The sequence below is a fragment of the Juglans regia genome, chromosome 11 (assembly GCF_001411555.2).
Source record: "Juglans regia cultivar Chandler chromosome 11, Walnut 2.0, whole genome shotgun sequence".
NCBI lineage: Eukaryota > Viridiplantae > Streptophyta > Magnoliopsida > Fagales > Juglandaceae > Juglans > Juglans regia.
Genome location: NC_049911.1, coordinates 24,379,002 through 24,393,025, shown reverse-complemented (window position 1 = coordinate 24,393,025; position 14,024 = coordinate 24,379,002). Strand labels below are relative to the sequence as shown.

At 29.4% G+C, this 14,024-nt stretch overlaps 1 protein-coding gene across 3 annotated transcripts in view; it reads right to left on the bottom strand.

Annotated features, from left to right (window-relative positions):
* LOC108986858 overlaps nucleotides 1-2,800 on the bottom strand; it is a 32,586-nt gene extending 29,786 nt beyond the window's left edge. For all 3 annotated transcript variants that reach the window (XR_004802736.1, XM_018959635.2, XM_018959636.2), the window contains exons 1-3: nucleotides 2,459-2,800; nucleotides 2,159-2,378; nucleotides 1,904-2,034 (exon numbers count right to left, since the gene is read on the bottom strand). Coding sequence is in view for 2 of the 3 variants with exons in the window: in XM_018959635.2 (XP_018815180.1) it covers nucleotides 1,904-2,034; nucleotides 2,159-2,378; nucleotides 2,459-2,539 (432 nt within the window). In the remaining variant the exon portion in view is untranslated. The remainder of the gene's footprint in view (nucleotides 1-1,903; nucleotides 2,035-2,158; nucleotides 2,379-2,458) is intronic.
* Nucleotides 2,801-14,024: the final 11,224 nt, after the last annotated feature.

Here is a 14,024-nt window from a genome sequence, read left to right as displayed (position 1 = left end):
TATACATCCTCATCCATGTACGAAGTATTTCACCAATATATTCTATAGATCATCTACCGGCATCTCACAATCTTCAAAGCATCTTCCATTGCACTCTCTCCATATGCTTTGCAACAAACACAGAGGTACCGTCCTCAAAGCAGCTAAAACTGGGTGATCTCCCAATCGAACTCTAACAATCTAATAACTCCACCACCCTTCTAGACATGACCCACTCTACTCTGACAAGGCTTAGAATCGCAGTCTTGCCGCTTTACAATGGAGACGGTGACTAATGGATTCCCCGCTCCCATTGCACATACAACACCAATCCACCACAAAAATTTATCTCCCTTGGGTTATATAAAGTCAAAACCTTCCCAAGGTCCACCATCCACACAATAACATTTCACAGGCACATTAACTTTTCAAAAACTCTTCTACAGAAAATAATCTTCCAACATAAATAATGCTTGATAGTGCAACCTAACTTCAAACTTCCTTCTCTTGGAAGGGAGCCACCAAATACTATTTTCACCACCTTGTCTCACTTTGAGAGAGTACAACATTCAAAAAAATTATTCCCAATTTGACCTCCCAACCTTGAACAGATCTAATAAGAGATAAATTCCACTGAAGAGTTTCATAGAATATTGTCTAATCAACTACCCACGCCTCCTTACTGCAAGCAATACTGAACGACTACAGAAAAGTCCTTTAATGGTTGATCCCCGCACCATATGTCATGGCAAAACCTCATCTTAATTCCATCCCTAACTTCATATCTGAAAAAACTCAAAAATCTCCCCACCCCTCCTAATGCATTTCTAAATGCAACTCCATAAGGACCCAGTACCACCTTAGTCCATCCTCCATTCAAATTATATTTTGTTTTCACTACCCTTCTCTATAAAGCTTCCCTCTTTGTAGAGTAACAATGTAATCCTTTCCCCTGGTAGCACTTTCTTAAACTGATTTAGGCCTCATTTGTTTTCACAGTTCATCTCAAATCATCTTATCTAATCATTACAATTTTTTCAAATTTTCCCATAAAATATAATAAACAATTCAACTTTTTCAAATCACAAGACAAAAATAATATTAAAAAAAATATTCTAACAATATTTTATTCAATTTTCAACTTTCATCTCATCTCATCTCATCTCAAAAAACAAACGAGGCCTAAGACTTCTTACCCCTTTTCCCTTTTTATTCTTTCAAAATATATAATTAGTCTTAAAAGCAATCATTTTTTTGGTAGGATATTCTTAAAAAGATTATAAACGCAAACAAGACTAGGTTCAAGCATAATGTAGTAACAAATAATCACCAAAGAAGCCTATTAAGTTTAAGGCCATTGTAAAGTCTCATCTCCTACTTATCCAATAATTACCAGTCCAATTGTAAACCTCCCTAATGAGGAGAATTAAAGGGTCAGATTCCAAATGAAAGTAATTGATCCATGCCTACTTTTCCCTTTGTGATTTCAGCTTACTTGAACAGACAAATCAAACTTCCCCACTTCACACAGCTACTCCAGACAAAAGGTACCCACCATAAAGGCAACCAAAACAATTTTATCAGGCCTAGCAGATCTAACAAATGCAGGCTTAAGAAGGGAGTCACAGCTCAAAAAACCATGCATAACCCAATAAAAGTTTTAACAAACCATGTATAACCAATTCAACCAAATCTCAAAAGCTCAATACAAAAAACCCAGAGTCTTGGCTCAATTGCTTAGAAAACCCAAGAGAATGCAACAAGATAAAATATTGATTCTATTTGGAAAGGTTCAAGTAACAAACAGCCATCAAAAAGTAATTCTTTCCTCTCCATGGATTTTCCCAATAAACCAAACAGAGCAACGATCGCATCAAAATAATCCAGATTTCGGAGAAAGCACAGGAAAAGAAGAAAAGCCAACCTGAGAGCACTGGGAAAGAAGCTTTCCCCAAGCGGCTTTGGAACTCGATTTGGTCAGCTTTGTAGGACGCTTCTTTGAACGTAGTGCAGTGCCGGCCGCCTTTGATTTATCAGCATCCACGGCAGCTCCACCTAAATCCACCACCAACCCCAGAACAAAAAATAAAACCACCTAAATGCACAACTCAAACAAAAACCCAGATTTCAAACACACTCAAGAGCTCATGCAAAAGCTAAAGCTTCGAAATTATTTTACCCAAAGACAGCGACGACACCAAGGCCTCGCCTTCCACAACGAAACCAGCACATTTATCCACATCGCAGGCATCAGTGGGCTTTGGCGAACCGGTGTTCAGCAGATCAGGGGATTGCAGCTCCGGGTCTTCAGTTTCAGACCCGGATTCCTTAACTGGACCTAAATTCTCCACCGACGGAGCGCTGCGAGCATCATTGGTTGACGAGGACGCCTCGGATACCTAGAGTTTCACGCCACAATCAATCCAAAAAAAAAAAACCATATATGCACCTAGACAACCGTAAAGGATATAGAGGGTACCTTGGATCGTTTGGCGGTGGTGGGAGGAGGGGAGGAGAGGGCACGTTTGGAAGAGGAGGAGCTGCGTCTGGTTTCAACCATGGTGTTGTTGGTTGTTGATAGTTTTTTTTTTTTTTTTTTGCTTTTTGTCTCTGATCCAAACAAGGTCTTGGCCGGAGAGGGAGATCAAGGTGGTCTTCTCAATGATTGACGAAGATCAGTTGAGGGTTTTTTCTTGTGTTCTGTTTGGCTTTATAGATTTCTTCATTTTTCTTTGCCTACGGACGACACAAGTTGTGAAGCGGTGGGTGGTAGGAACTTGGAAGAGGCTCTCTGCAGCTCTGCTTTTGTGGAATCGGGGATTTAATATGTATTTCATTTTCACACGCACATATTATATATATATATATATATATTTCTCATCAACCACTATTCAATATCTCACATCTCACACTTCCACATCTTATAAAAAATAAGTCATAATACATACAGTCATAAAGTATATAAGTGTCGTACAGTCACTTTGAAAAAGAGTAGGATCTATTATTTAAAAATTAATTTATTTTCATGTGTGTCCTGTATTTATTCATTTTTTCAAAATGATTGTACGTTACTTACGCACTCATGACTGCAAGTATCATTTTTCAAAAAAAAATACCCTCACATCCTATTAAAAAAAAATGAGTTATAAGTAGATTTGTGTCCCAATACACACCAATATTAAGGTGGAAATATAGATTTAATAAAATGGTGCGAATTTAAAAATTAACATTTAACAAAATAGTCTACATTAATATTGCACAGATTGGTCCGTGAATCCACTTGTATGTAAAAAAGTTTTAAAAAAAAAGTTATAGATGTAGAGTGGGAAAATGAATAGTAGAATAACTTTTTTTTATATGTTTATTATTTTATTGTTACTTTAAATATAAAAATGAAAAATAAAGGATACTTATTTAAGATCATAAATAAAGTCAAAGCGCTCAAAAAATAAAATTACTTCAATGACTTTTCCGTTACAAAAAATATACCTTAAAATCTAAAATTAGAGAGAATAAAAACCCACTGTTTTTGTTCTAAGCAGGGATGTATTTTGTCATGTGATCAAGATTAGAATTAGAAGGTCCCAATAAACACCATATTACAGCTACTACAACACAAAAGAAATGACAGAAAATGGATATGGATCTATCCTCACTAAGGTGAGCCATCTTATGTAGCAATTTTAATACACTCATGTCTTCTTCAGACTTATGGACTGTAGAGCCAAAGCTAGAAGGCAAGGCATGACGATTTGAGTGATGTACTTCCCTCTTTGGATTGGTTGGTGGATAAATCTATTACCTCTTATTTTCCATCTTTGATTAGGAAAAAACGATAATATGGCTAGATTGTTAGCTATGAATGATTCGAGTCACTAATGTAAGAGATATATTGCTATTATATTTTTTAGTGCGGCACATGTCGCATGTCGGTAGATAATTAGAAACTATTTATTATGTTTCGTTTGTAAATTTATTATTTAATATCACATCATATAATTATGAGAGAATAATAAAAAAATAATAATGAATAAATTTTCTCTTTTTTTAATTGTTGTAATTGATCACTTTGTCTTCATCTTTCTTTTTATTGCATTCAATTATTTCGTCCCAACAAAACTCACTTGAGGAAAACCTTAAAAAGTTGAACAAGTATAAATACTTGCTCCCGAATACATTTCTCGAACAGTATATTTAAGTTTTTTCTTTTTTTTTTTATATATTTTTTTAATCATTATAAATATTTTTAAAAAATAAAAAAAGTTCATAATATCATTAAAAAATAATTATTTAATCATTAAGAAAAAAAATCATTCGAGACACTTTTTGAATCTCGAATTCGAAACATTTAGCATTTCTCAAATACTAAATAGTGTTTATTCAAACCATCTTTTGCAACTCAACAAATTAAATTTACGGTGCAAACAGTAAAAAATCTGAAAGGACTAGTCAAATTTCAACGGAATTATAAACAATTAATGTAATTTTTTTTTCTTATAACGTGAGAAATTGGGATTAAAATTGAGTTAGAGGCAGAAAGAGAGATTAATATAATGAGTTTTTATGCTCAAGGAATGCTAGAAATTGGGACTAGTCTTATTTGGTTACGCAGTTCAGATGAAATGAAATGAAATATTTTGTTAAAAATTAAATAAAATATTGTACAATATTATTTTTATTTTAAATTTTAAAAAATTTTAAAAAATTAAATTATTTATTATATTTTATGTGAGAGTTTAAAAAAAATTATAATAATTATATAAGATAAGATGAGATAAAATAATTTAATTTTGTGTAATCAAACTAGCCTCATGTGTTCTATTCTTATACTTCTATAGGTATATTTATACGAAAAAGTAGTTTCTCTTGATTAGTATAAATTATACCATGTAGCGCCCAATGTGTTACGATCTCACATTGACTAAGTACGGGATTAGTTGATGGTTTATAAGCTCCTAGGTACCCTTCCCTTGTAAGCTAGTTTTCAAGGGTGAGTTCTACCTAAGGGGTTCATAACACAATGGTTCTACCATTGTTCTGGATGCATGATATTTATTAGTATTGGTATGAGTTTTTAAAAGGATAAATGGTAGGTATAAATATTAAATAGACAGCCATCGAGCAGATTCTTTATAGAAAAAAATGGATTTTATTAATAAATAATAATTTTTTAATTTCTTCCTTAAATAAGATATTTTGTTTTATAAAAATTATACGAAATTTATCTATTTAATATTTCGTACAAATCATTTATATTTTAAAAATATATCAAGTCAGCTTTTTCATCATAGTTAAAATGTACTTATTTATACACAATCAAAACTTATAATTTTTTTTTTTTTTCAAAAAAAATTATGGTGTCTATTGGCCACCAAACTCCGACGGCTGGTGACCCGATCCGAGTGAACTCCGACAATTTCTCGACGCAATAGCTGGAATAATGATTAAAAAAACTCTAAAAAATAATTAAAATTAAGATTTTGAAAGATTTTATGGTTCGAAATTTTCTTTTAAACTATATCAATATAGTAGAAAAATACTTTAAAATTATGAAGTGGTGGTGTATAATTGAAAAATGTACCACATCTGACGAAAATGCACCCTATTATAAAATATAATTCATATAATTGCTTTTCTCTTATTGTCGTAAGTTCTTAAAAACTGATCATATGTCTAGATCTCATCTGTAAAGTACAAACCCTTTTAAAATACAATTTTAATGTAAGAGTTACAATTCAATATGTAGAGTAAATTATTCACATTATTTAAATTATAATAAGATTTAATTTATAAGATTCAAATTTTAAAAATTATCTTTTAAATCAGTTTATATTATATAAACAGTTTAATACATATACTCTACATATTGATTTGAGAAAATAATTTTTCTTACTACAAACATCCAGTCGTGCATAAGGTAGACCATGCAGTTTAGTCATTCATGATGTTTATTAGATGAATAATGTTACTTTATCTACTCAATTTGTCTCCTCATTTTGATATTTCAAATATTTTATTTGTTATTTTATTTTTTTATTTTACTTAATAGTTAAGAAATTGACTATTACTGTATTGATATTTTTTTATAATTTTTAAAAATATTTTAAAATAATAAATAAATATGAAAAAAAATTGAAGAAAAAAAAAAAGAAAATTTTGGCCTAGTGGTAACATCAAGCACCGCCCTTACTAGATATTTTTTCTATAGGGGAGCTTAGCAAACATAGTATTTTTTTTATAATTAGCTTTAATGAGATTATATGATAGGGGAGCTTAGGCAGTGTAATGAGAAATTATGGAGAATGCATGTGAAAGGAATTTGATTGGATAATTAGCTTGTCAACTGTCAAGGCAAAAGTGCATTGACACCATCGACGTCAAGTTGCTTTTAAAAGCCAAAAAGTATGGCATGGGCTTAGGGATAGGCATTTATATTCTTTAGGAGAAATTATACTTATAATCGTAATTATATAAATATTATATAATTATTTTAAAAAAAATAATAAATTTGAGATTTATATAAAAAAATTATTTTTTATACTATTTTATAAAACGATTACACGACGTTTACACACTCTATAATTATATATAACATTACTCATTCTACATATATGTGTAAGTTCAACCTCGGTGTGCGGCCAATTTAGCCATTCTAGGACACAATGGTCTAAGCCGGGGGACACAATAATCTCAAAACAACACCATCGAAGTGTTCAAAAGTCGTTTGTATCGTCAAATTCCCAATAAATTCGCAACCATTCTCTCTTTTAAGTCACACACACTCTTTAAATCCTACTCTCCTTCCCTCTCCCTGTTAGTTTCTCCTCACTTCAAACTATGAATGCAAAGTTTTTATATATTTTCTCATATTTGGGATGACAAATAATTAATCAGCCGACTTTTAACTATCTTTGAGTCATACGAGTAATATTATACTTTATATTCTTATCTTATATTTATCTTATTATATAAGATATGATACATTTATCATTATTCTTATCATTCAATAGTGATAAATATGTCATAAATATGACACATCTTATATAGTATGATAAAAATAAAATAGTAACGTGGTGTATAAAATTTTCACACACCTTTCCAAATTAATCAATTGTAAGCCTAAGCTCCACGCACCGGTAGATATCGTAGTGCTTCTCACACATCTACAAAGATGTGGTCGAGTCAATCCTCCAATCCCACGTCTTACTTCTTTCTCCAAAATCCCAATGTATTCTCCCAGCAAAGTTTTTGAAATATGATACGTATACTTTCTTCAATTGCAACAATTAATCCAAAATTGGTACTATCGTATCTAACTACAACAGCCTCTCTTGACTGCAGTGGAAATCTTTGGCAGACCTTTGTGAAGATTGCCAACAAAGCCACCTTCATGGTTAGCTTCATGAGAGTTAGACAGTTAGTCCCAATTTCTCCTCTCTATATTTTCTTTGTACACTTCCTTGACTGTATAGCACTTAGGTTTGCAAATTTGTGGTGATTATAAAGGTCCCCAATCCCAATTTACTGTATTTTGGATTATTATAATGAAATCATTTGCTTTTTTAAAAATAACAAAAAAAAAGTTCTCGAAATTAGCAGGAATGATATCATCGTTTACGGTGATTTTATAAAATAATTAATAAATTAGTTTGACTTAACGTAATATGTCAAATCTATTTTTTAATAAACCATGTTTTAAAGTTTGACGTATCACATTAAATTATATCATGTTATCAATTTTTTTTTTTTAAGATTTATGTATAAAATCAATATTGCTCTAGTTCAAATACTCGACCATCACTTTTCATTCATCAAAAACAAAATAACTAGACAACCATCGAGTTTGCCAATTTATATCGTCTTCAGAAATTATAAATCTCTCAATAAAGAAAAACATTTAAATACGATGAAGATAATTCAGATCGAATGGCTAGCTAGCATTACCTAAATGGGGCTGGCTTATGCTTACGTGTTAGGTTCTAAAGTGAAATTTAAAGTCCGACATGTTATAGCTTTAAATACGAGCATTCTTGGAATTTTAAGGTATGTGCAGTGCTGCCCTTGCATATCAAATCATGTGGCCGAAAGAATACCAATGGCATTTAAAAAAAAATATTACAGTTATAAAGAGATCTTATAAAAATAAATTTATAAAATAACGTGATCTTATATTATACATTAGATCTATTTTATAATAAAAATAATTATATAATTTAATATATTACATCAAGTTATATCAATTTGTGAATTTCGTTTTATAATATCTCTTTGTGCATGCCAAAGCATTTCTAAAAAATTGTTTGGATCACATATTGGACAGAACATTTTGGTTCATCCATGTAATTATTTTGATACACTTTTGAAGAAGACCATGATCTGTTTATTCAACGGATCAGGAAAAAGAGATCAAAGGTTGAAGAAGACTAGTCAGGTCCCGTCTTTCCTTGTGGGTGCGTCGACTCAAAATGAGAAGTACTTTAGACTTTAGAGGAGTTTGGAGGAAGGTAAAAAAAAAACGTTTTTTTTTCTTAAATAAAAATGATAGAAAGGGACAATCGAATAATGCTTTCATATTTGGGTGCGATGATAACGACATTTTACTTGCTGAAAACCAGACAGAAAAGACTATTTTTAAGTAGGAAATTATGTCTGATAAATAGAGATCACAGACGCACCAAATAAAAGACTATTGCAACTATAAGGGGTCGTTGGAGCTTTTATTGTTTCCCATGTGAAATAGTCTTTTACAAACAACTACCATTTCTCTCTTTCGCCACGCTGCAATCATATATATATACATATATCTAAGATGGCTGTAGTACTCTTGGATGTGGGCAAAGTCAAGTTTAGACGAGCAGAGTCAAGTTTGACGAGTAGTACTCTTGCATGTGGGGATCTAAGCCCTAGTTCGATGGCTAGGCGTGCAATGGGTCGATGCTAGCCAGTAAAGTGGCAGTATCTATCTCTGTCTCTCTCTCTCTCTATATCTACTTATATATAAAATGCGAATAAGTCAGAAACAATATTTTTGTCTAAAATTTTTTTTTCAATTTTATCCCTGATTTTATTTCAAAATTTCGATTTTGTCACTAAAATTCTTCCCATTTTACCCCTGGTTCTCTTGCGCGCGAGCCCCTCCTCCCCTCTCCCCCATCCGTTTCTTCATCTGCTACGGTACGCCGCCGCACGCCGTCGTGCTCGACACCACCGCTCTCATTCTCTTCCCCTCCGACCCGCATCTATTCCCTTCAAATCTCAGGCTCAGCCCCTCTCGTGCTGATGTTGACCGCCACGAGCGAATCCAAGCCGCGGCCCGTCCGATTCTTTGTCGCCCCACCCATTCTCTTCCCCTCCGTCTAGCGTTCCTCCCCTTCCAATATCAGCTCCTATCATGCCGCTGTTAACCGCCACGACGAATCCAAGCCGTGGTTCTTTCTTTTTCTTTTTAATTTTTTAATTTAATTTAATTTAATTTTTTTGATAGGAGCGGCTGTGTTTTTATTATGTTTTATTTCCTTTATTTTTGAATTATGTAAATATTCAATTCAATTGTTACATTTCAGTATAAATCTAATTTTTTTCCTTTTATTAATGATTTTTGTTTAATGATTTATTAAGAAATAAACTTAAATATTTTTTTTTATTTCTCGATAAATTGAATAGTTTATTAATTAACCTGAAATTAATTACACTATTTGAAGTAGATTTATAGTTTCCAATGTACTATAGTTTATTTAATTTTTTTAAAAAAGAAAATGATAGGGTTACTACTCTCCTACTACTCATTTACTACTCTTTTTATATTTAATTTTTTTTTTAAATTTTTATTTTACTTAATGGTTAAGGAAGTGATTATTAATAAAATTATATATTTTTTTAATTTTTCGATTAAAAATGTTAAAAAAATACTTCAAAGAAAATGATAAAAAAATAAAAAAAACTTGAAATTAACTATAAGTAGTAATTGGGTAGTAATAGGGTAGTAATCCTATCATTACCTTTTTTTAAATGTAAAGGATGAGACTTTATAAAATATATGATTAAATTATTTAATACTTACCACTGTAGTTTTGAATTTCAAAACTGACGCATTATATATTTATTTTGGAAATAACAAATATACAACATGCGCATCCAACTATAATTATTAAGAGTAACAATAGTAGGTTAGTTAGTATAATTACAAATTTTCATAAGGAAATAAATTATAATTTCTTAATAATTTAAAAATATAATATGTCATTATTACTATTTTATTTAGCCAAGTGTGAAAATGTTAAATAAATTAATGTTTTTCATTGTTATTATTTCTTATAGTGTTTCTGTTTTAATAATATGAAAAAGAGTTATGAAAACTTTTGAAGTAAATTAAGATGATCTGGTTTGCATTCCTAAATTAAGAGCTAGACTGCCTTTGAACTAACGCAATAATTTAACATTATTTGTAATGTTAAATAATATGGTCTAGAATATGTTAATATACATTAGAACATTTTTAATTTTTTCCTTCTCTGAAAATTTATATAATATTGGAGAGAGTTAGATGAGATGAAATTTTATAAAAAATAATTGAAAGAGAGAAATAGTTAAATAAAAAATATGATAAAATTAAAATATTTTTATAATATTCTTTTTGTTTTGAAATTTAAAAAGATAAATTATATTTTATTTGAAATTTAAAATTTTGATAAAGTTGTAATGATTATTTTAAAAGTTTTGTATTTCAATTATGTTTAAAAAAGAGATGGGATATGATATGAAAATTTTGCAATAAAATCTATTTTCAATATATTTTTATTTGAAAATAAGTAAGGGATGAATAATGTTCTTATCAATTTCTCTCTCTTTTTTCCTTTTTTTCTCATCAAATCCGGTTCTCTTATGTTTTTTATCTTTTGCCGATTAGGTGAGTTTGGATACTGAGGTTTTTTTTTTTTTTATAGGTTAGATCCTAATTGAGATGAGATTAGTTGAAATGAAAATTAAAAGTTAAATAAAATATTGTTAGAATATTATTTTTTAATATTATAGAAACATTGACTTTTTAAACAAGAGATTTTGGTAAGCTTAACCAAACAATATTTTATTTTTAGTAAAAGAAATAATCTTAATTTGCTTATGGATGTTACATTTTCATTTAAGTGCATTCAATTCTTGAGTTTGCTGCCTAACAAGATCCAAGATTCTCATTATATGTTATTTTATATGAAACTCGTAAAAATACTATTGGATATAATCATTGATATTAGGGTTTATAATATGAGATAAAAAGGGAAATGATTTAGTCAAAAATCCTTACTCATATACTGCTTGTGATAATATGATGATTTACTTTACACGATGATTCTATCTGAAATTGGTCATATTTTACTATCTATTATACATCTCAAAGCATTTAATGATAGACAACTGGGCATACTAGTATATATATATATGTAGGCGCGCACTGCTATAATGTTCAAAAAGAGTGAATGACGGGTGTTACCAAACAATATATTTTTTAAAATATTAAGAAGAAAAACATAAGAATGCTCTATCGCTAATATTTATCGATCACTCATTTTAGAGCATTCTCATTGGATTAGCTAAAAATTAAATCTAATGAGAATTTAGCTATTGAACTATAAAATGTATTACATTGGAATAGTTATATTCCAAATATTTGAAATATAGCTATAATAACTTCTAAAGTTATTTTTAAATTTGAAAGATACTGTTTATTCATTAAATCTATTTTATATCATTTGTTTATCTCTTCTGAGGTCTCCATCAATGTCTTTCTAATTTCTATTTTTAATCCATAATTTAATTAGAATATGATTACTAATTAATATATAATATTATGAATAGTAAAATACGATAAAATAAAATAATTTCATAATTAAAAAAATTAAAATATTTTTAAAATTGATATATTAATTTGAGTTAATGATTTATTAATTTAATAAGAATATGATTATTAATTAATATATAATAGGTAAAATAGTAAAATATGATAAAATAAAATAAATTAATAATTAAAAAAATTAAATATTTTTGAAATTATTAGTTATTTATTACTATATAATAAATAAATATATAATCCAATGTAAAGATTTGATGTGAATAATTAAAATCAAATTTATCTTATATTATTTTATTATTATATAATAAAAAAATAACTATTCTAATGTGGAGATTTATGTTAATGAAATAGTTAAAATTTAAATTTCTCTTATATTCATAAAAAAAATATCTTTTAACTTTAATTAGTACAATAAGAATGCTCTTAGCATTTTATTTCCAACTTGGTCCACATGCAATCAATCGCAAACAGGTAAGCGAACAATGAAATTAAGGGACAACAGATCATACTTTCATGTATTCTTCACGCCCGACCGACCTCTTACAGAAATATATATATATTATATATATATAGAGATAGATAGAATAAAACACAATAATTACCTGCTCCAAAGCCGTTTACTTCTGCTGCCGTAAGTACCCGAATTTTTTAGGCATGGTGTTAAAAAAATGTAGAACTGCCCTGTAAAGTTGAAAACCGCAAAAAGCTAGCCATAAGGATATTGTCATGCACGGGTCATTATCAATGTGCAGGAAACTACAATGTTAATTATATTCGGAGGATGAGTTGGAATATGTAAATGTCATGCATTCGTTTTGAAAAAGAGTAGGATCTATTATTAAAAAATTAATTTTTTTTATGTGAATCTCATATTTATTCATTTTTTTCAAAGTGACTGTACGGCACTTGCACACTCACGACTGCAAGTATCATTTCTCTATATATATATATATATAGGTTGATGTTTAGTATTAAAGAAGTGTTTAGTTTATTTTTTTATTTTTATGTCGGAAACCTCTTTAAAGTAGGGCTCTTCAAATCTATTCTTGTAAAGTAAATTCCGGTCTCGTGTACCGCATCTTCAAAAGCTTTTTTACACATAACTGATTAAATCGCTGATTTTTTACCAGTAAGTGTGACTCCAAATGATTGTTTGCATCAATGAGGTGTTGAACTTTATATCTTGAAGAGAGTGATACCCTAATATCAAAGTCTTCATCACTTGGATCAACTCGATTGTGTTTATTTTATTATAATGCATTAGATTCATGTAAAATTATTTTATTGTAAATAAAAATATCATGATAACATATCACAAGATACATCAGTGTGTGAAAATTTTGCTTATACGAAATGTTTGTGTGAATATGATTCTTTTCTTAATATTTTTTTAAAGAGGGATCACATGCACCTTAGAGAGTAGAAAAAGGAATCCGAGTGGACTTAAATTAATTAAATTTATGCATGATTTTTATTAGATTTAATCATTGATGGGTTTGTTTACGTCGATATAAGATTTGGTGTGGGGCCAATATAAATTATTAGCTGATACTAAAATTAAAAATCAATGGAAAACAATATATATATGGAAGATAGATAGGCATCAAATCATTCATGCTCCATCATTAGGTAACAGTACTCTGAATTTTAAGGACCGCATGACACGATAGAGCAAATCCATGCATGCTTTTGTATTGTGAATTAATATTTCCATTTTGGGAGCTCCCATGATAACAATCATATGTTCAGATCCAAAGCAAGACTTCATTGTAAACGCAATATATGAACGCGAGACATCATTATTATTTTTTTTTCCTTTTGATCCTCTCTTTCTTGGGTGGGGGAAGTTCCTTAATTTGTTATTTGAACACGAAAAATGAAGTCTTGATATAGTATGTTACAAATTTACAAATTTACTTTATAAAAATATTTTAATTACAAATAGATTTTACAACAGTAATTTTGTAAAGTAACGTGACTTGATATAGTATGTTAAATTGTAAAAGTACTATTTTTTTATAAAGTAAATTTAATATATCATATTAAATCATGTAAATTTATAAATTTACTGATTTCATAACATGAAACACACATATTTATCGGCCATTCAAGCAGTAACCTAAAATATTTATTGATTTTATGTTCAATAATAATTATAAAAAAAATATTTATGACGAGTTATTTATAACGAGAAGAATAT